Here is a 23,955-nt window from a genome sequence, read left to right as displayed (position 1 = left end):
ACATGCTGACCACAAAAGCACGTAGACCTCAGACTGGTTGGAACCAGAAGACTGATGACTGAGATTCCCGAAACACCATCCTGTTACTTTACCACCAACCAATCAGAAGAATGTCCATGAGCTGATCAGGCACCCTATGACCCTCACCCATAATGTTGGCTTTAAAAACCCTTGCCTAAAGTTACCAGGGAGTTTGGGTCTTTTGAGCACAAGCTGCCCATTCTCCTTGCTTGGAGGCCTGCAAATAAATGCTGTCCCATCCTTCACCACAACCTGGTGTCAGTAGACTGGCTGTGCTGTGCATCAGGCAGGTGGATCCAAGTTTGGTTCAGTAACAATTTAATGAGATTTTCAACACTTTATTATGTGATAGGCTTTGTGTGAGATGGTTTTTCCAACTGTAAGCTAATGTAAGTGTTCTGAACACATTTAAGGCTAAACTATGATGTTCGATAGGTTAGGTGTATTAAAAGCATTTTCAGCTTCCAATACTCAGGGCATAACCCCAGCATAAGTCAAGGAAGATCTTTATTTCCCCACTGAGTTTATGGTTACGTACTGTTTTGTAAAAGATATTCTTTCTCTCATTTCAAGTACCGTTTCAAGTTTGTTATGAGATTGTGACTACTAGGGTATAGATACTATACACTGCCTATTGAGTGTTTGTGGTGATATGGGGGTTCACTCTTTTGTTTGATCAATATGGTGCATTAAACAATTTAATTCCCAGGATAAACACACTATCCAGTCATGACTGATTATCCCATAAATGCTGTTAAATTAGACACTTTGACATTTTATTTAAGGTTTTTACAACTTTATTAATAACCAACATTAGTCTATGGCTTGGAGTTTTATTTTTTGTTGCACATGCTTTGTTGAGTTCTAATATTTAGGTCATGCTAGCTTCCCATTTTCGTCTATGTTTTCAATCTCAATCAGCCCCTCACAGAGTAAATACACACTATGCCTTTCAGTTCAAACATACGTAAAGCACCTGCTATAGGCAAGGCGTTATACAAGATGCCATAAGATACGAATTTCCAGACCTCTGAGATCCTAAGTCAATGATTCTGGAATTATGCCAGGGAAAGGCTTAATCTAAGAAGTAGTATTTCAACTTGGATTTGTAGGAGCAACATTAAAAGAGAACTTGCAGGGAAGTTGAAAGAGAGAGAAAACACATCAAATCAACATCATGTTGTTAAGAAGGAAGCCATTTTCATCTGCCCTTCTAAGATCTTCTGGCTGGTCTAAGAGTTACACTGACATGAGACAGATTAACAGGAGAAAATCAAGCAAAAGTTTAACAACATGAATACATGGGAGAGACCCAGGAAAACTGAGTGACTCACCAAAATGCCCAAAACCCTCACCTTAAATACTAACTTCAACTACAGGCAAGAGGATGTTGAAGGTGAGGAGAGTCAGTTATGGGAGGTGACCAAGAAAAGCACAGTCAACAAAGGTAAGATTGTGATGCAGATTTATGCCCTGCCTGGAGTCTTTTCTTCCCTCTCATCCCTCTGTTTTCCACACCAGTTGCATTTTCCTAAAGCACCCATTTCTATTGGAAAGGCTTTAGCAAGAGTTCAGTGTTTGCAAGATATGTCACAGCTGATAGGCATTATTCTTACTCATTCCCTGTTGCCTTCAGGACTAATCCTGACACTAATACTCAAGGACCTCCACAAATTAGCACCAATCTCCTTTATTTCCTTCCACTTCCCTACAGGAGCATTGTGCTTTGCTCACGCTATTTTATGGCCAGATCTTAGACATTCCAGCCTACATATGCCTCCCCTCCTTTCAATGAAGTCTCCCAGCATTTGACAATCTTCCCTTCTTACTTTAACCCACAGTATTTCCCCTGCAAACTCTGAATTCTTAAGTGTTCAAGGCCTACCTGTGCTGTGTAATACTGTGGCCACTAGATTAAGTGGCTATTGACATTTAAATCAATTAAAATTAAACAAAATTTAAAATTCAGTTCCTTGGCCACTCTAGCTAAATTTCAAATGCTCCATAGCCTGGTGTGGCTAGTGGATGCCATAAAGGATGGCACAGATCTAGAACACTCTCTCATGGCAGAAGTCCTGTTTGTCAGGGCTCGTAGCACTGAGGGTGTACTCACATTCTGTCCACACATTTGTTTCTATGTTTCACAAGTTTACGTCTTATGTCTCCAACTAAACTGCAAGCAGGGTTGTGGCAGCTGCTCATTTGTAATGCACTATATTTAGGATGGTACTTAAGTGGATGAGCGCCAAATGCACAGTGAGTTTTTTCCTTCCTAATAATCTCTTTTCACTAGAATCCAGTTATTTTTACTGCAAAAAAAAAATATCTTTCAAGTTGTTGAAATATCTATTCCCAAGGCATTTACCACTGAGCTAAAGGTACAAAAGCTTCAAAATGCATTAGCTTTGAAGTACTCATTTAGTCATCTGGTCATTGTTAAAATTATGGACTACCCTTGTTGATTCACTAATGGGGGCTTACTCCCAAGAAGCCTTAGCCATTAGGCAGCAGCCATCATGCCTAGAAGAATTTTCTTTCGCAGATTGAAAATAGTTACTACGGCCAACCAACAGCCTGATATCAACTCTGAACCTACAGTCCCCCCAGAGACAGGATTAAATGACTATTAGGCTCCCAGACTGGTCCATAAAAAGATATTTTACCCATAGTATAGCTGTCTTCCTGACAGCTACTTTTATGGGAAAAAACTTCTTTAGTCCAAACTAAGCTCCAAATGACTTCTTTAAGATTGCTTTGTTAGCTGGGAGATGCTCATTATAATGTTCGAAATTAAAGCAGTCCTCAAAGTTATAAAAGTTGCCTGGAAGGTTACTCTAAGTGGCTGTCTGGGTTTTTTAACCCTCTTAATTTGCTTTCCATATGAAATTGTTGAAAAATAAATGAAAGTAGAAAATAATTCAAACAGGGCTGCAACTAAAGGTAGGAAAATGTTATGCATCACTTATGCTTAATATATAACATACCTGAATCCATTTTTTATTATTTGTGACTCTATCACAAATCCACTGTGTCAGATATAAAATTAATTTTGACTTTGAAAATCCTTGGATCAAAAAGGGGTAAAAGAAGTCTAATCAATGATAAATAAAACTGAAATAATATCAAATGCCACAATCTCAAGTCTCCGTTTGCATCTGCTTAAAATGATTCACATTTCTCACTTTTCCTCACCAAGACCACCATCCAAGTGTACAACGTGTATGAAAGGAAAATCAACATGGAGTCAGTACTACAGAGAGAACTCTCTAAAATGGAGCTAGGAGGCCGTTAAGGAACTATGACTTATGCACATGTCAGCTTGGATGGAATCTGACCTTTTGACCTGATGAAGTCATCAGAACTGATACTGAACAGGACCCTTTGGGGCTCCTTTTCTGTGTTCCCCTTTCTTGATTACAGGATATAGGCTTCATTCAGTCTCCATGATCTTCCCAGAGTTCTAGAGAGCAGGTTCAAACAGATGCTAATTAGGGAAGGGAGGGGATGCAGACAGAGGCGAGAAAGAGTCAAAAGAAACAATAGTGCAGCCTTGGGCAGGGTCCTGGTCCCCCTTCCAGGGATACACAGAACAATATTTTTGAGTTGTTTTACAGAAATGGGAACCCCCACCAGTTGGGAGAAGTTAATTGAGTGCTGCCCACAAGCACTAGACCCCAGACCTGATGGAACGAGAAGACTGATGATGCTGACTCCCACTTACCTCACCACCAACCAATCAGAAGCCTGCCCACGAGCTGACCTCGCCCTCTTTGAACCATTACTGTAAAACTTTTTACCTCACTGCTCCCTCTAGATCAGAACACAGTTTTGAGGGCATCAGCCCACTGTGTCTCCTTTTGCGTGGCAAACCAATAAAGTTATTCTTTTCTACTTTGCCCAAAACTCTGTCTCCAAGATTTAATTCAGTGTTGGGGTACAAAGGCTGGATTCAGCTTCAGAACACCTGCCAGAACTTATTGGACCCCTACCCTAAAACAACTCATGATTCCTCAAGGACAAATATTCTCTGACTCACATCAGAGGCCATCACAATTCTTACCAGGCAACTTTTAACATCTTGGCTTTTTGTCTTTATAAGCCCTGACTCTTTCTCTTCCTTATAACATACTTTTAGGGTTACCCAAATCTGTGTCTCCCAAATTGGAATTTTTTTTTTGGCCACACCGCATAGCTTGTGGAATCTTAGTTCCCCAACAAGGGATGGAACCCAGGCCCCCAGCAGTGGAAGTGTGGAGTCCTAACCACTGGCAGGGAATTCCTCTGAACTGCAATTCTTAAGATTCCAAAGAAACTCTTATTTGAAATCTCCTGAATTTTCTTTTAGTTGACACAAGTCTGTGTTGATGTGTTTGAATGTGGATTGTTTTCAGATTCTCTTTCCACAGCTAATGTAAATTCAAATGTTTAAAGTTACTATTTTCAATAAATAGAAAAGAAATGCTAAAAAAAATATGCATATCCATATCCCTAAACATCAGATTGAGATCATTCTTCCTATATATATCTCAAAAGTAAAAAATATTCTAAATAAAAACTCTACAATGCCACAAGCTATCTTCTACATGAACTAGAGAGATCTGAAGGCAAATTCAAAGTCAAGGGTGTCAGCAGCATCCATGTGATTGAGACAGAGTCAGAATACAAATCAGCTACAGCTATTTTCCTGGTACGCATCATCTAGAAGGCAGGTGAAGCTACTGGGAAGAAAAGCAGTGACAAACCTAAATAGAGTATTAAAAAACAGAGCCGTTACTTTGCCTACAAAGGTCTGTTATAGTCAAAGATATCGTTTTTCCAGTAGTCATGTGTGGATGTGAGAGTTGGACCATAAAGAAGGCTGATTGCCAAAGAACTGATGCCTTCAAACTGTGGTGCTGGAGAAGACTCTTGAGAGTTCCTTGGACAGCAAGGAGATCAAACCAGTCAATCCTAAAAGAAATCAACCCTGAATATTCATTGGAATGACTGATGCTGAAGCTGAAGCTTCAATACCTTGGCCACCTTACATGAAGAGCCAACTCATTGGAAAAGACCCTGATGCTGGGAAAGATTGAAGACAGGAAGAGAAGGGGGTGACAGAGGATGAGATGGTTGGATGGCATCACCAATTCAATGGACATGAGTTTGAGCAAACTCTGGGAGACAGTGAAGGACAGGGAATCTTGGTGTGCTGCACTCCATGGGGTCACAAACAGTCAGACACGACTGAGCAACTCAACAACAACAAGTCAGACTTGCTATAGAACCTAAATATTCTGCAAAGTCCAAGAGCCTTCTATTTCACCCTGTGGACTAAGCAGAAGAATTACACAATGAAATAAATTTTACTCATTCTCTCCTGGGACTTCCAGACTCAGAGTCTACCTTCATTCTTAGTAAACCATTTCTCATTTGATGTGTATAAGAGACGCCTCTTCTTAGATATCCTGTATGCCAGTGTCTCTGTTGATTTAGTAAGCAACCATAAGACTAATCATGCACGCCAAAGGAGGGTCACAGTGGCCTGTGAAAGGGAGCAGAATTTGCCACCTCAAAATATGTCTCTTTGGCATAAAGATTATGGTGGGCTGATTCTTTTTAAGAAACAGCAGAGGAGACGCTCTAACAACCTAGTGGGAACTTTAAGACTGCGCTTCCACTGCAGGGAACTAAGATCCCACATCCCACATGCCCTGAGGTGAAGCAAAACCAAACCAAATAACATTAAAAATAAAAATAAAAACAGAGTTGAAGTTACCCTTTGTCAGAGACATTTGCATTTATAAAGGGAACCTCCATTTGTAAGGGCTTTTCTTGTGGCTCAGCTGGTAAAGAATCTGCCTGCAATGTGGAAGACCTGGATTCAATCCCTGGGTTGGGAAGATCCCCTGGAAAAGGGAAAGGCTACCCACTCCAGTATTCTGGCCTGGAGAATTCCATGGACTCTAGTCTTTGGGGTCGCAAAGAGTGGGACACGACTGAGCGACTTTCACTTTCCATTTGTAAGGGTGTCACTGTACCAGGATTTCCCTGCTGGCTCAGATGGTAAAATCGTCTGCCTACAATGCAGGAGACCCAGGTTCGATCCCTGGGTTGGGAAGATCCCCTGGAGAAGGAAATGACAACCCACTCCAGTATTCTTGCCTGGAAAATTCCATGGACAGAGGAGCCTGGTAGGCTACAGTCCATGGGGTCGCAAAGAGTCAGACACAACTGAGCAACTTCACTTTCACTCCCTCACAGTACCAGGAAGAGAAAGATAACTCTAAATCTCTAGAAACTCTTAACAATGGAGAAGGCATGGACTTAAATCTGCATGATAACCTTACCCTTGTTTTCTGTGATTTTGCCTTGAAAATCTCCCATAAATACCAACATCTTTACTCTCTAGCTGGAGATGGTATTTAAGATGGTGGCTTGGGCCATTCTGGGGAGTTATTCAGGGTTTCCTGGGTACACTGGAGGTATCCATGTTATTAAGCTTCTGCTTGTTCCTCTCCCCCCACCCCCACCCCCGCCTGGCCCTGCCCCCCACCCCCCATCCCCCCCCCACCCCCCCGGCCGTTAATCTGCCTTTTGTTACAGGGATCTCAGCCAAAAACCTAGAAAGGTAGAGGGAAAATTATTTTTCTCCCCCACATCCATGAAATAGATTTCAGCTGCAAATATATCCTAAAGGAGGCTCCTGGTTTCCAAATTACTTACTTTTTTAGTGAGAAGGGGCAGAATGGCTATTACCCTCTGTAAGTCACTGTTATTTGCTCAAGTTTAAGAGATTCCTGAGGCTTCCTGGTGTTTGCTACCTGGTGATTCTATTACCTTAGTCTTTTTCTTTAATAAGACTTCTCCCCATCCTCACAAATCCTGGCTCTTAAGGCTATTTTTCTCCAACAAACTGATTGTAGGCCATAAAGATGTTCAGTAGCAATTAGGTTTTATTGTTCTCATCTCACTTATGAGTATAGAAGTTATCAAAATGTAAAATGTACATTTCCTCCAACTTCTCAATTCCTCTTCTAAGAATTTATCCTATATAAGTGTGTATGTGTGGCTACAAGGACATATGTACAGATACTAATTTGCAGCATGATTTAAAGCAGCAAATAATGGATACAACCTAAATATTCATCAATATAAGACTGTTAAATAAAGAATGATGCATATATTAACAGCAAGGCAAGCATTTGGAAGATCCCTGTGCACTGAAGTGGAGTGATGAGTACAATGCAAGGGGAATGATGTATTAGGCATACCAGCATATGTATTTTTAAAGGAACATATATCCATATACGTAAGCAGGTAGGCGTTTGTATATACATACACACACACAATCTTTAGCAGAATAACAAAAGAAATGGACGAAGGTAGTCACCTCTGGGTAAGGGAACTGAGGTGAGGTAGGAGCATGTAAAAGGCAGTTTTATACCTTTTCTTTAGGGCTTTACTTTTTTATCCTGTGTATAAATGTTTTAAAAATACACACACACACAGTAAAGGATAGTCAAGGAATAAAGCTTGCCAAAGCTATTTAACAGTGGCACCTACTGGTAAAGTCAGTTCCTACCCCAAAGTATTCTCTAAGAGAAGAAATCCCAATGTTTGCCTGGCACAGCCATATCAGCCATTAGTCAGGAAATATGTTTCTATTAAAGCCTTATAAGGAACGTTTCACTCGTATTAACTCTTCTAAGCGTAAGACTTAAAAGTACCATCTGGCTGGGAAGTTATGGTTCATTATAGTCTGAATTGCAAGCTATAAAAATGAGTGGAGAATATCTCTATATCCTTCCACAGAATGATCTCCACTCCAGCAGAGAATGTTGAGTGAAAAAAAGCAAGGCAGAAAAAATATCCAGAGTCTGCTGTCATTTATCTAAGAAGGGGAGAGGCTTACAAATATATGGGTTTACTTGTATTTTTTTAAATGGAAAGATAACTCTTTAAAGAAAAAGAATTAATGGTTGCCATAAGGAAAGGAAGGGACTGTTCTGAGGGGAGAGGAAAAGAACTAGATTTCTCTATCGTATGACATCCCTTATATGCGAAATCTAAAAAGAAATGATACAAACGAACTTACTTACAAAATAGAAACAAACTCACAGACTTACAGAACATTACGGTTATTGGGGGGAAAGTTAGGGGGAAAGGATAATTAGGGAGTTTGGGATGGACATGTCCACACTGCTGTATTTAAAATGGATAACCAACAAGGACCTACTGCATAGCACATGGAACTCTGCTCAGTGTCATAGGGCAGCCTGGATGGGAGGGGAGTTTGGGGGAGAATGGATACATGTATATGTATGGCTGAGTCCCTTTGCTGTTCACCTGAAACTATCACAACACTGTTAATCGGCTATACCCCATATAAAATAAAAAGTTACCAAAAAAATACTAGATTTTTCTAAATCAGTGCTTCTCAAAGGAGACTATTTTGCCTGTGTCCCCAGGGTATGTTCTGCAATGTCTGGAGATATTTTTAGTGTCACAGTTGGGGGTTGGGAGGAAAATATGACAGACATATAGTGGGTAGAAGCCAGGGATGCTACTGAACATCCTACAATGAACAGGACAACTATCTGGCCCCAAATGTCAATAATATATCTAATAAGGAACTTATATCTAGAATATAAAAAAAACACTTCCAACTTAATAAGATGACAAATAACGCAATTTAAAGTAGGCAAAGGATCTGAATAGACAGTTCTCCAAACATGACATACAAGTGGCCAATAAGCATACAAAAAGATGTTTAACAACCTTAGACATCAAGGAAATGTGAATCAAACCCACAGTGAGCTACAATTTCACTCCCACTAGAATGGCTATACAACTGACCCTTGAACAACACAGGGCTTACGGGCACTGACCCCTCAAGTAGTCAAAAAATCAAATATAACTTTACAGTTGGCCCTCCATATCCACAGTTCCACACCCACAAATTCAACCTACTGTCAATAGTATAGTACTGCAGTATATATTTATTGGAAAAAAAAAAAAACACCAAAATTGAAAAAGACACATGTACCCTAATGTTCATTGCAGCACTATTTACAATAGCTAGAACACGGAAGCAACCTAGATGTCCATTGACAGATGTATGAATAAAGAAGTTGTGGTATATATACACACAGTGGAATATTACACAGCCATAAAAAGGAATGCATTTGAGTCAGTTCTAATGAGGTGGATAAATCCACAGACTTCCCTGTAGCTCAGACGGTAAAGAATCTGCCTGCGATGCAGGAGACCAGGGTTCGATCCTTGGGTTGGGAAGTTCTTCTGGAGAAGGGAATGGCAATCCATTCCAGTATTCTTGCCTGGAGAATTCCATGGACAGAGAAGTCTGGTGGGCTACAGTCCGTGGGGTGGCAAAGAGTCGGACATGACTGAACAACTAACACACACACACAATAAGGTGGATGAACTTAGAACCTATTATACAGAGTGAAGTGAGTCAGAAAGAGAAAGATAAATACCATATTCTAACACATATATATGGAATCCAGAAAATGGTACTGAAGAATTTATTTACAGGGCAACAGTGGAGAAACAGACATGGAGAACAGACTTATGGACATGGGAAGGGGGAGAAGAGGGTGAGATCTTTGGAAAGAGTAACATGGAAATTTACATTACCATATGTAAAATAGATAGCCACCGGGAATTTGCTGTATGACTCAGGGAACTCAAACAGGGGCTCTGTTTATCAACCTAGAGGGGTGGGATGGGGAGGGAGATGGGAGGGAGTTTCAAAAGGGAGGGGATATATGTATACCTATGGCTGATTCATAGTGAGGTTTGACAGAAAACAGCAAAATTCTGTAAAGGAATGATCCTTCAATAAAAAGTAATTAAAAGAGAGGTACACACAAAAAAATCCATGTATATGTGGACCTGTGCAGCTCAAATCCATGTTGTTCAAGAGTCAATTTTAATCATTTCCCAAGGAAAGAATATATGTGGCTCACAGTATGTTTGCTGTTAATATGTGCTGAGTAAATTAACACAGAAAGGGGGAAAAGTTTCCTCAAGTGTTTCTAATGCAAACTAAAGTATAAGAACTACTGTTTTCTCTAGAAAAGAAACTGAAGTTTAAAAAAAACAGTCAACTGTAATAAAAAATAACAAGTGCTGAGGATATGAAGAAATTGGAACCCGCATACATTGCTTGCAGGATGCTGCAACCACTTTAGAAAACAGTCTGACAGTTCCTCAAAAAATTAAACATACAGTGACTATATGACCCACAACTCCACTCCTAAGTATAGACCCAAGTGAAATGAAAAAATATGTCCACACAGAAACTTGTAAACAAATGTTCATAGCAGCATTATTTACAGTAGCCAAAAGGTGGAAACAATAAATGTCCATCAAAGTATGAATGGATAAATAAAATGCAATCTATCCATATAATTAAATATTATTTGGCAATGAAAAGAAGCAAAGTACTGATAGACACTACAACATAGACAGACCTTGACAACATTATGCTAAATGAAAGCAGCCACTCACAAAAGGCCACATACAGTATGATTCCATTTGCAGTGGATCAACACAGGTCTGAGATGTACAGGTCCCCTTAAACAAGCCCTTTTCATAGTAAATACTACAGTACTACATGACCCATGGTTGGTTGAAATTGCAGATATGGAGGAACGCATATATGGAGAGGTGATTAGCAGTTATAGGCAGATACGTGACTGCACGGAGAGTCACACCTAACCCCTGCATTATTCAAAGGTCGACTGTATATGAAATGGCCAGAATACGCAAATATATAGAGACAGAAAACAGATGAATGGCTGCCCAGAGCTGGGAGCATAAGTGGCTTGGGGGTTTCAGCAAAGGGTGTGGGATTTCTTTTTAGAGTAATCAAAATGGTCCAAAATTGACTGTGGTGATGATTATAGAAATCTGTGAATGTGCTGAGTCATTGCATTATATACTTTCAATGGCTAAATTTTATGGTATGTGAATTATATCTCAATAAAACTGTTAATAAAAGACGAATCACAATGATGAGGTGTATACTCTGATAGAGGTGGTGCGAGGCATAGAAGGCAGAGGTCAGGAAAGGCTTCCCAGGATGAATAGGAAGTCCTCAGTAATCAGATTGGGTTTATTTTTGTAACTAAATTCTTCGCTGGTTTTGAGATTCCAGGGGTGGGGAGGCTGCAGGACAGGAGAGATCTCAGGTGTAGGGAATGTCATTCAGATTGTCCAACTCTAAAACTCCAAGTGTGGAGGGACAGGATGCCATGGGATGAGTTAGCAGGGTGGCAGGTGACACAGCACAGTAGCCTTCACTCCTGGTCAAATCCTTGGACTATTTTATGGGAAAAGGAACTGATAAACGCTGAGGAGCAGCAAAAGTACAGACAGGATGGGTCTAGAGACAGGACAGCCTGTGTGTTTACATCAGCTCTGATACATTGCTGTCAAAGTCAACTCAACCTTTTCCTGAATGTTCAGCTTGAAAACTACTGCAGAGAAACCAGTCTAGGACCCTTTCTTCCTGCAAGACACAGCTGACAAAATGGACGATGGAGAATAAAGTGGTTTGATATAAACTAATAACAATAAGAGTAATAAGAATAAGCAAAATCATATATAATTAAAATGTCCTGATGTCATATTGAAAAAATAATAATAATAGCCCCTTATGAGCATAGGCTAGAACCAGAAACAAAATAATGACCCAACCCAAAAAGATAAACAATCCACTTACCACAGGAACACGGGCATTTGGCTCAAATTCTGTGGAATCAGCATCTGAAGATAAAGAAATGAGTTCAGTAACTCACCATTATGTAGCTGAAAAATTCTTTAAGTAATAAGAATGCTTTTCACTAAGAGGTTTTTAGAAAATCTCAGACTTACCTTTCAAGTTAAGGCAGTTTCGTGCAAACTCTATCACTGCCAGCTGCATCCCAAGGCAAACTCCTGTTTTAAAAAGCACATATACAAAACAAACGAAACGATTTTGTACTGTGTCACATTTTCTGTTCATTTGCTTGCTATCTTCTCCATCTAGAATGCAGGCTCCGAGAGAGTAAGTTTGCTGCTATAGCTTCTCCCTCAGAACAGGGGTGGCAGGGGCAGGGAAGGGGTTTGGACGACCCAAAATGAAGTAGGAATAAATAAATGTGAAGTTGGAAAAGGGCAGGAAATGAGAAGGCAAGGTCCAAAAGGCAAATCTGCCTACCTCCAAATGTGTCTCTAGATTGAGGCACACGTGTGGCCTGCAGGGCTGCCCCAGAGCACCCAACTCCTTCACAGACTGTCTAACAACACCTCAATTCACGAGGGAGTCTCTGTGGGCTGAGTCTTCACACTCTCTCTTCTCTAGATAGTTTCATGGCCTTAAATGTGGGCTCTGTTTGCAGGCAGCCCCTGCCTGGCAGCAGGCTGGGATCCAAGGAGCGCCCACAGGCAGGCAGGGGAGTGGGAGGTCTGTGCCCAGCTGCTGAGCCCAGAACAGGCCGAACCTTCACTACAAGGAAACAGCAGCAGCTGGGGGAGCTGGTACCTCTACCACAGGCTGGAGCGTAATGGAGAAGCCAAATGGAACTGAGCAGAGAGCTCAATGAGGAGAGAAAGGGACCTGCATAGGCCCAGGCCTGTTGCCACAGGGATGTACCCCTTGCCCATCTCCACATTCACTGTGGCCCACCAATACTCTCCAATAAACAAATACCAAGGAGTATTCCAGATGCTTTTACAGATATATCCAAGATACACAGGGACTCAAAGGAGAGAGCAATCAATATACCAAGCACACCAGAACAAAAGTCAATAAGCGTGAAACAGCTGAGTGCTTTGGAGGAACTTCAGAAAGTCCCACAAAGCTAGGCGATAGAGACAGTGTGTTAAAGAGAAAGCTAAAGAGCTACAAACTATTCTCCACAGTGAAAATTATCTGAAGAACGCTAATCATGTTTAGATAGAAACTAAACAAGATTACTTCAAAAGAAAACAGTGGCGCAGGTGAGCTTAGATGGATAAAACAAAGCAAGGTACCAAGGTAAACTACTCCTAGCTTCCCTTTTAAAAATGGATCCCTAGTGGAGAGTGTCTAGGAAGTTAATCAAAGAACAGGCAAGTGGGGAAAATGAACCTGTTGATATTAAGTGAACGGTACCAAAGCCGGTCCACTCAGTTCATAAACCCAGCAGCCCATGCAAGCACAGCATGAAACACGGCCTCTCCCCACTCCCTCTTCCTTCTGGACCCCCAGTTGCAGAGCTGCCTTTTATCCCATCAATGTTCTATTACATCTAGTTTCATTGCTAAGGAAGCCATGCTTTCCAATTTGAACAAAAGCATTGAAAACACCCAGCTCTAATTCTTAACAGAGCTGTCTCTGTAATGTTAGATGCTTTTTCTGTATTATCTTTTCTAAAAGGAGTATATACATTTCAATTTAAGCATTTTCTGATTAGAAATAACACTGTGGCATCCTATTGAGATGTTCTCTGCTTGAAGTGGTAAAAGATGGAATCAGGTGGGAATAATCAGAAAAGGTAAGGGCAGGTTTGAACACAGGTTCTTCCCATCTTCTTGCTATACAACCAGACCAGTGGTAAGTTCTTGTAGGTTGACAAATTTTTTTGGTAAAGGGCCAGAGAGTAAAGATTTTAGGCTTTGCATGCTGTAGGGTCTCAATCTCTGCCACTGTATTGGAAAAACAGCTACAGACAATATGTAAACAAATCTGTGTGGCTGTATTCCAATAAAACTTTATTTACAAAAACGCTGTGAACCAGGTAAGGCTTGTAGAATATAGTTTCCAGACCCTGTAGCAAACTATTTGGCACCTGAATGTTCAAATTCGAAATCACACTTTTCACATTAACAAACCCTATTATGTGTTATCCCAATTAGGTATCAAAAATCTAAAAAAACTCATACTCAGGATTCATAAACATCAGTTTTACCCAGAAAAGGAATCTTCCTTGACCGTGCCCAAGAAATTGCCTGGAGTTTTCCCAACGTTCCTCTGATTCCAAAGCCTCCTGGCACAAGAACACCACTGCAATCAACACAAGAGAAGGGGAAATTTGACATTATCTTTATTTGTGAAATTCTTGTTTTCAGACCATGCTTACTGATCCCAAATTCAACACTTGGCACAACTGCTAGAGAATATGCTTGTAGTCTATTTTCAAAATTGATTACACAATTTCACATCCTGAACTTTCTTCTTGAAATCCTCCCAATGTTATAAAGCAGTTGCGAATGTCTCACAACTGACCTTGATATATATTTTCTGATAGGTCTCTGCAGCACATGAGCATAGTAACTAAGAGATTCAATTCAGTTAAAAATGACACTGAAAGAATTATCTGAATACAAACAGGTTAAGGTTCTTTTAAAAGTTCTGTTATAAAAATGTTTTAAGACCTCTTACATAATCAGAAAGAGTTAAACTGGTGAAACAGACCTTTTGATTGCTAATCAAGTTGTGGCACAGGAAAATTTCCTGGCTAGGAGCCACTTTAGAGACTTTCTGGATAAATACTCTCATTTGAAAACCTAACAGTTCAAGAGAAAACTGGAGGGTAATGTTACCTTCACAGTACAATGTCACCCCCAAGAGTTATATTGATTACTTACAAAATTAAACCTTGAATCAAAAGATGTGGAAAAGAAAACAAAACCAAGAGAAGAGGGAAGATTGTCATTCTTGCACTGTAACTTTGTATATGGAAAGTCTGTCTCTGCATCTTTCAGTAGCATCGACTCACTTTCCCATCAATATGGTAAAAACTTCCCTCCATTTCCTTCACTGAGCCACAGTGATTCTAAAATCATTCTCTGTTCCTTCAGGCCTTGCAGTGGCTTCAAGTCTCTAAAGTGGCTCCTAGCCAGGAAATTTTGCTGTGCTACAACTTAGTAATTAGTAGGCCTATTTCACCAGTTTACTTTGAAACACACCATGTTAGTGTTAGTGGCACATGCAGTGGAGATGGTTTTATTCTGGGGAGGAGAAAGTGAGTTGATGCTATGGAAAAATACAGAGACAGACCTTACATATACAAAGTTACTATGCAAGAATGACAATCTTCCCTTCTCTTTTGATTTTGTTTTCTTTTCCACATCTTTTGATTCAAGGTTTTATTTTGTAAGTAATCAACATAACTCTTGGGGGTGGCATTGTTTTGTGCCATGAAGGGTAACATGACCTTCCAGTTTTCTCTTGAGCTCTCATGTTTTCAAATGAGAGTGTTTATCCAAAATAAAATCATCTCCATTGCATGCACCACTAATACTAACATGGCATGTTTCAAAGTAAATGTAATGTAAATACAGCACAAGCACCCCGAATCACAAGTACTCCAAACTATCTTTCAAGTGTACAAAAATTAGTAATTGGGGTAAGTTGAATCATTATGGAAAAATCACAGTGGTATTCTCCTAACTGGCGTGGACAGTTCTTGGTACTTACTCAGCTTTGCAGAGCTTCTGCCAAGCTTCATGGAATTTCACAGGGTCTTCAACTTCAGTAGTCTGCTCCAGATCAATGGAATCTATGTACTAAAAACATCCAACAAATGTAAAGATTTCAGAAAAATAAAAACTGGAAAATACTAGAACCATCTAACACACAATTATTCAATAACTACTTATTATGCAAACACTGTACAGGTCACTTAGCATAGACGTCTTGTGGCTCTTACAATCTTTTAGGAAGATTACAAAACCAGATAAATAGGCACCCACAGCACAGGGAGATAAGAGTTACTATGGGCAAAGAAGAGAACACTGCGGAAGAAGCAGGACCCACACCAGAGCTAGAGGTGAGCTGGAGAGAAGAAGGGAAGGAACACCTTCATGGAAGCTTTTGGGGGAGGGGATGTCCAAGAAGCTACGCCCTGGAGCAGACGCAAGCTGAGTGTGTGTGTGTGTGTGTGTGTGTGTGTGTGTAATTGGGAGGCAGGTGGGAAGGTATGCAGGTGGGAAGGTATGCAGGGTAGAGGGGTAGAGAGGGGTGGTGGTGAAAGAACAGCTTGTATGAAACTGCAGACAAAAGACAGGAAGTGGTGACCACTCTGGTGACGCCCAGAGAAGTTCCATGCAGCGACAGAACACTTGAAGCGACCGAAAGGTCTGAAGGAACAGAGAGTGAGTTTAGAAAAATTCAGTGAAGGAAATGGAGGGAAGACTGAAAACCAGCTGGGAAACTGCTGCCAAAGTCACGCAAGATAAACACAGCACAGGCCCATGATTCCAACAAGACTTAGTAGAGGCCACCATCAATGAATTCTATTATAAGAAAAACAGTTATGACAATTCCTGTGTACATAACAGTCCCTATATATCTGCTATTTTAGTATTTCTGTTATACAAATTACTATCTGAATATATCTTAAGATACAAAATTTTACTTTATAAAATTTGTATTATAACAGATTTTCTATTATTGCTTTCTTTTTTCTATGAGGGCCTGGGGGAGCTGAATGAATAGGAAGAATAGGAAGGGAACAATTCATTCGAAAGTCAAAAACAGAAAGTGTTTAGAGAAAGAAGCTACAAAGAGATGAGAGAAAATGAGATAGGTCCTAAGCTGGAAACTACTCAATTTCTTGAACAAGTAAGTGTATCTTTTGGTTCATTATATAAAGGTTTTACCATTTACATCAAAATAATAAGGCCTTCCTAAATTGTGATATACCCAGAGAGAATATCATTAAATATACACATTTATATATAGAGAGAAAAGTCTGGAAAGATATGCATCAAACTGAGAACGACAGGTGCAGCAAGAGAAGGATTTCTGGGAGGAAGAATCTTCTACTTTCTGGATTTTGCATTATGCTTTGCTTAAATTTTATACGCTGAGCATATACTACTTCTGTATCTAACAAAGACAAAGAGTATACTCAAGCTATATACATATAACTTCACCTCTGCTAGCCCATATGTGCTAGCCCATATGTACGTGCTCTGTTGTGGCCGATTCTTTGTGACCCCGTGGACTGTAGCCCACCAGGCTCCTCTGTCCATGGGGATTCTCCAGGCAAGAATATTGGAGTGGGTGGCCATGCCCTCCTCCAGGGGATCTTCCCGACCCAGGGATTGAACCTGCATCTCCTGAAGCTCTTGCATTACAGGCAGATTCTTTACCGCTGAGCCACCAGGGAAGCCCCATTTTCTTATTAAGTAAACACAAAATACTTAAATAAGCATGGAGTATATACGTCTCTGAATGTGCAAAGCCTAATTTCAGAAACTGTGCCTTAAACCTGCATGCAGAAAAAAAGTTAACATGGCAGACCTGACCGCTATCCTCAGAAAGGCCTGCTTACAAGGTTGGCCCTTGTCTGGCATCTGGAAACATGATTTGGGGAGAGTTCCCACCATAATCAGGCTTCCCTGGTGGGTTAGCAGTAAAGAATTTGCCTGTAATGCAGAAGACGTGGGAGATATAGGTTTGATCCCTGGGATGGTAAGATCCCCTAGAGGAGGAAATGGCAACCCACTCCAATATTTTTGCCTGGAATATCTCGTAGACAGAGGAGCCCGGCAGGCTACAGTCCGTGAGTTTGCAAAGTTAGAAACGATGAGAGCATGCACACATGCTCACTATTAGCCAGATCTGATAAGAGTGGCTCGTTGTGCCTATAGTGTTGGAAGAAACAATATGATTTATGTAGAGCACCCGCTTTCCTCCTGGGAGTCTGGAATTTTGACACTCTGGAGGCAGAGGGCACCTATGTGACCAGCCCTCAGGAAAAACCTTGGGTGCCAAGCCTCTGAAGAGCTTCCCTGGCAGTCAGCACTTCACCAGTGTTACTACAGCTTATTCCTGGGGGGTTCAAGCACATCCTCTGTGATTTCACTGGAGGAGGACCCTTGGAAGCTTAAAGGTGGTTTCCCCGAGACTTCATCCGACTAGCCTTCTCCTCTGCTGATTTGGCTCTGTATCCTATCACTAAAATAAGTTATACTCATGAGTACAGCTGTATTCTCAGTCCTCTGAGTCCTGGTGAATCACTGAACTTGGGGGTCCTTCAACACAACCTGCCTGTGTACAAGATGAGATTTCACAATGAATGGCTGAAACATGCAGAAGACCAGGCAGGGGCTCACCATCAGATTCAACTTGTGGTTGATGGCCAAGGCTGAGTGTTCCAGGGCTTTGAACACGGAGGCATAGCAGTCCCTGAGCTTGGTGTATTTGCCAACCAGGGCAATGGAACATGTTTTCTGTAACCTTTCATACCTGGGAAGGAAAACAAGCTTAAAGGTTATATGCATGTAACATCACATCACAAGCGTAATGATAGCCACTGTTCTTATCCCAAGGCACTTTTTAAAACCTGAGGAACAGACGTGCCTTGAATTTGATGTACTGACTTAGATTTCCCACCCTACCCCCAAAGAATAAAAATCTGTACTCCAAGATATTTGAAAATCCTGAGAAAGCCCAACATTGGCTTATAAGAGCAAGCACAGACATAAATCCAAGGAGAAAAAGAAAAAGTTAAAAGCATTACAAATAAAAAATTAAAAAGTCTCCCCATCTCATCAACATGAGCTGTCCTTAAATTCACTTATAAGGTGACACTGTATAAGAAAATGTATTCTCAGTGTCAACAGCAGACACTACAATATTAACTTTGTAAGGTGACATCATATGAGAAAATGCATTCAAAGTGTCTACATTAAAAATTGTTCCATTCCCAGCTGACCCACAAAAGCCAAGTTATTTATGACATTTCTGAAGAATGGTGCTGAGAGAACTATTTAAAATACTATAAGCCACTTACATCATTTTTATGAGAAAATTCCATTCTACATAAGATGCTCAATCACAATTTGCCATTAGAGACACAATCTTTACTGTTGCTTCTGTCAGGAGATCTGTTCAAAGTACATGAAAAACATGTGGTCTGGTACTAAGTATGTGGAAATGTCACTCAGGGCTTGAAGATCTTTAAAGGCTCTGAAGCAAACTCTTCCCCCAGACACCTTAGAAAAATGTTACTGGGATGAGGAATATTCCTCTTTTATATCTATATCTGCAAAGAGTGAAAGAGAAGCGTGATGGAAACGAGGTAGAAGGAGAAAACACACGAAGAGCTAAGAAGTCAAAACTGACAGCAGAGGTGACTTTCTAGGAAGGCGACTGAAGAACGTCAGAGAATGCTGCTAAACCTTTAACTTGCCACTTACTTTTATGTCGCTCTGGAGACTGCCTGCCTGCGCTTCACCTCAGCTATACAAAGGACATAGGTAACAAAGCAAGTTGGTAGCAAGGCAACATTCCAAGATGACGTGATGGGGTGGGAGCGCATCCTGTCCCAGAGTTTGGCCCAGGTGAGCACAGCAGTCTGGCTTGAGGCTTCACCCCACTCTCACATCTCCACTGCCAGAGGGACGTAGGGCTGCAGTCAGCATGGCCAGTTCCTCCTTCCACACATCCCTCTCTCCACTCACTCGTGGCTTGTTTTCCCAGGGAACGAGGAGTCACGCAGCAGCCGGGTGGGACAGGGGAGGCCACTGGGCAGCCCAGCTGCCATCCAGGGAGATAAGCTAGGCCTACACCCCTGTGCCCTCCTGCGCTCTTGAACCTGCACAGTCTAGCACCTCCCTCCCCTTGTGCTCTCCATTCAGCCATCAGCCGGGTATGAGGCCTCTGAGCAGCACTGGACCTCCACGACCAAGGCTGCCCCTTTGACTTCTGTTGGCCTTCTTGTATCTATCTCTCTAGAGGCTGTACTGAGGGGATGGGGTCTAAAGAATGGACACTTCACACCTCTATGACCAATGAACCAACATCACAGCCAACATGACCCAGAGAGACTATTGCTCAATATTCCCTTTGCTTGAATCCTGAGCTCAATGGTGGCTCAAAAAACGTATGTCCCCCAGAACCTATGAATGTGTCCATAACTGGGTGGGGGTGGGGGGAACACTTTGCAGACGCAATTAAGTTAAGGATCTCCAGATGAGATCATTCTGGATTCGAATGGGCCCTGACTGCAAAGACAAGCATCCTTATAAAAGAGAAAGGAAGAAGACACAAAGGAGAAGGACATGTGGCAAGAGAGAGAGAGAATGGAGTGACATGGCCATAAGCCAAGAACACCAAGGAAGCTAGCCCACAGAGGCCAGGAGAAACACATGGGGCAGATTCTACCTCAGAGCTCCGAAAGGAACCAACCCTGCTCACACCTTGATTTCCTACTTCCAGACTCCACAACTGTGAGAGAACAAATCTCTGTTGGTTTAAGCCACCCACTCTGTGGTAATTTGTTACAGCAGCCACAGGAAACTAGTACAAAAACCAAACTCTGGCTTTAAAAGCACAGAGGCATAGAGTATAGTTTAGAACTAGTTTCAATACAAAGAGTTAAAATATTAAAGTTTCTCATGCTTAAAAAGGATCAGCCCCAAGTACCTAGAAAATTCCCACAAAGTGACTGATTCCTTAAGCATTCTGGAGGACAGGGGCTTAACTGTATCACCAGTCATTGGAGCACCTAAGTTCAGAAAAGGCACTTCATTCCTGGTTCTACTTAGCCCACAAATTCTAAAACACTTTTTAAATTTTAAAATGAAAAGGCAAAAGAATTTTCAATCTACTAGTTACCTATCAAAGGTCAGTGATTTTGTCACCATCAAATCACTTGTTTTATATTTTTATGAATTTGCTCATTTAAACATATTTCATGGGTTTCAATAAATCAAAATTATTATGTTTGGAAGCTCAAACTGTCCCATTTCTAACCAATGCTCTCGGTTACTCAGTTGTGGCTGACTCTTTTTGACACTATCGATTGTAGTCCACCAGGCTCCTCCATCCAGGGGATTTTTCTCAGCAAGAATACTGGAGTGGGTTGTCATTTCCTCCTCCAGGGGATCTTCCTGACCCAGGGATCAAACCCTAGTCTCCTGCATCTCCTGCACTGCAGGCAGATTCTTTACCACTGAGCCACCAGGGAAAGTGAAAGTGAAAGTCACTCAGTCGTGTCCAACTCTTTGCAACCCCATGGACTACACAGTCCATGGAATTCTCCAGACCAGAATACTGGAGTGGGTTGCCATTTCCTCCTCCAGGGTATCTTCCTGACCCAGGAATCAAACCCTAGTCTCCTGCATCTCCTGCACTGCAGGCTGATTCTTTACCAGCTGAGCCACAAAGGAAGCCCAAGAATACTGGAGTGAGTAGTCCATCTTTTCTCCAGCAGATCTTCCCAACCCAGGAATTGAACCAGGGTCTCCTGTATTGCAGGTGGATTGTTTACCAACTGAGCTATCAGGGAAGCCCCCCCCAAAATATTTTGATTATTGTAACAGACATCAGTAGCCAATAGTGCCTGATGTGAAGTTAAGGCCCACAGTATTTTCTCTCAAAATTGCCACAGTATGGTACTAGCATACCCCAGTTGTATACAGATGGGAGAACAAGCCCAAAGAGATTAAGTAATCTGCCTAAACTCACACAGCTAGTGAAAGGAGAAGCTAGGGTCTGAATCTATGGTGCTTGACACCAGAGCTTACATTTTTTTAAATTGAGATATAAGTGATATATAACATTAATTAGTTCCAGTCACACATGATAATTCAATATATTTATATTTTACAAAATGGTAACCATAAGAATTCTAGTTAACATCCATCACCACACAAAGTTATAAATGTTTTTCTTATGATGAGAACTTTTAAGATCTACTCCTCAGCAACACTGAGCCTACATTTGTAACTACTGCACCAACTGCCTCTACCTCAGCTACATGAGAAGTGAAGCAGCCAGGAGTTTATGGAGTCATGCCTCATCAACATTTAGTATAAGAAAATAGGCGATGGGGATTTCCTCTGTATACAACATCAAATTAGACAAACCTTGCTGAAATTAATATGATTGTCTTAAAGCTAAAACCTATCAGGGGTTTTTAATACCGACGCTGATAGTTCATAACTGCAGGAGAGAACAACAATGCTGTAGCCAAAACTTCCTATTCAGAAGGATTTCCTTTAAGGAATGTTAGCCAAATCTTAAAAATAAGCAAAACAAAACAAAACCTATAGCATTTTAATCTGTTTAAAATATTCAGAGACTAAATAATAAATCAAAAAATTTTTGATTTATTCCAAAAAAATTTTTTTTAATTCTGGAATCCAAGTTCTTTCAATTCACTTTTCTTTAAGTAGAGCAAAATCAAAGGCCCTGCAAATCTTCAGTTCAGTTCAGTCAATTCAGTCACTCAGTCGTGTCCGACTCTTTGCGATCCCATGAATCGCAGCACACCAGGCCTCCCTGTCCATCACCAACTCCCGGAGTTCACTCAAACTCAGGTCTATCGAGTCGGTGATGCCATCCAAAATCTTCAGAGAACAGCAAAACACCCTGACAATATGCTAGAGCTTTAGATATTTCCCAAACCAAACATGCCCAGGTGGAAAGCAGACTGCTACATAGTTATCTTCTAAGGTAGACCTCAGTCCTACCCACAAAGCCAAGAATTAAGAAAGATTACATTAGTAATTCCTTTCACAGTACCTGTCAGCCATATTTCTCCACTTGGAAAGCAAACTACTTGCAGAATCCCCAATGGGCAGATCCAATCTCTCTTTAAAATATTTAATGATGCCTTGTTCCTCCAAAAGCACAGGCACTCGGTAGGTGGAAGAAACATCATGGATACATATGACCTGATTAATGATGATAAAACACCATATTTAATGGAATGACTCAAATATGCCACAAAAACATACACAAGAATGAGCCAAAACTCAAGAGAGATGGCAGTTTATTTATACTGACAAAAGAAAACCAAGAACCCAGCAACCTAAACAGGAATCAGAATTAATACAAGGTTAGTTTCATCTAATTACAAAACACTGAAGTCATTATTCTACACCCGGAACCATGGATGCTATGGTAGAATATATATATATATGTATGTATGTATGTATGTATGTATATATATATATATATCTCCTGTGCCAGGAACTAGGAACAAAGAATACACACACACACACACACACACACACACATATTTTAAACGTTTGAAATTTCTTGAGTTACAGGAATAACTTTGTTAGGTTAACGAGGCTGGCACTGAGATGACTTTAGGACTGGAGTTGGTCACAAGAAAAAGCAAGCAAGTCATTAGAAGGCTGGAACTTTCAGCCACCTGACTGCCAGGGAGGGGATGGGGGCTAGAGACTGAGTTCAGTCAGGTGACCAATGATTTACTTAATCATGCCTATGTAATGAAACCACAATAAAAATGGTGAACACCAGGCCTCAGGGGAGCATCCTCGTTTGTGAATATACAAATGTAATGGAAAGGTGGTGCCCCCTAACTCCATAGGAACAAAAGCTCTTGTGCCTGGGACTCTCCTAGACCTTGCCCTATGTGTCTCTTCATCTGGCTGTTCACTTACACCTTTTATAATAAAATAGTAATCATAAGCAGAGCACTTTTCTGAGTTGTGAGTCATTCTAGAGAATTATCAAATCTGAGGTGGTTACGAGAAGCTTCAACTTTGTAGTCAGCCAGGCAGAAGTGGGGTGGCTTGGAACAAGGGAAACCTGAGGCTGGTGTCTGAAGTGCAGGGCAGTCTTATAAAGGCCTACAGAGTCTGATGCTCACTCCAGCTACTGAGCGTCTGAGTTGAAATGCAGGAACCCCAGGGGTGTCAGAGATTTGGTGTTGGAACATGGATGCTTTGTACATCAGTATCCAAGACACATGGCCCAAGGCACCATCTCCTAAGTCTAGGTTTAGACAGTAGACTTAGAATATATACACCTTGTCCTCTAAGTATGGGTATGTGGTTTGTTCATTCACTCATTTTTTGTTGTAGCTGCTACTATCATTGCTTTTTTGTCTGCCCTTCATTTGGGTAAATTTATAAGCACACATTGAACACAGTCAAATTAATTACACCTATGAGGGGAGAAAGGCTCTTTTA

The 23,955-nt window shown here is 41.0% G+C and overlaps 1 protein-coding gene and 1 non-coding gene across 4 annotated transcripts in view; one reads left to right on the top strand and one right to left on the bottom strand.

Moving 5' to 3' along the window:
- CTPS2 (CTP synthase 2) overlaps window positions 1-23,955 on the bottom strand; it is a 110,115-nt gene that overhangs the window by 59,603 nt on the left and 26,557 nt on the right. For all 3 annotated transcript variants that reach the window (XM_070365470.1, XM_005888710.3, XM_070365471.1), the window contains exons 8-13: window positions 22,535-22,686; window positions 18,118-18,250; window positions 15,473-15,561; window positions 13,962-14,056; window positions 11,905-11,967; window positions 11,753-11,796 (exon numbers count right to left, since the gene is read on the bottom strand). In XM_070365470.1, coding sequence (XP_070221571.1) covers window positions 11,753-11,796; window positions 11,905-11,967; window positions 13,962-14,056; window positions 15,473-15,561; window positions 18,118-18,250; window positions 22,535-22,686 — 576 coding nt within the window. The remainder of the gene's footprint in view (window positions 1-11,752; window positions 11,797-11,904; window positions 11,968-13,961; window positions 14,057-15,472; window positions 15,562-18,117; window positions 18,251-22,534; window positions 22,687-23,955) is intronic.
- TRNAC-ACA (transfer RNA cysteine (anticodon ACA)) lies at window positions 6,049-6,121 on the top strand. Its single transcript has one exon. It is a non-coding gene; the product is annotated as a tRNA-Cys (tRNA).

Source organism: Bos mutus, chromosome X, assembly GCF_027580195.1.
Source record: "Bos mutus isolate GX-2022 chromosome X, NWIPB_WYAK_1.1, whole genome shotgun sequence".
NCBI classification, from domain to species: Eukaryota; Metazoa; Chordata; class Mammalia; order Artiodactyla; family Bovidae; genus Bos; species Bos mutus.
The sequence above is the reverse complement of the archived record's forward strand: the minus strand, read 5'-3'. Positions and strand labels throughout refer to the sequence as shown.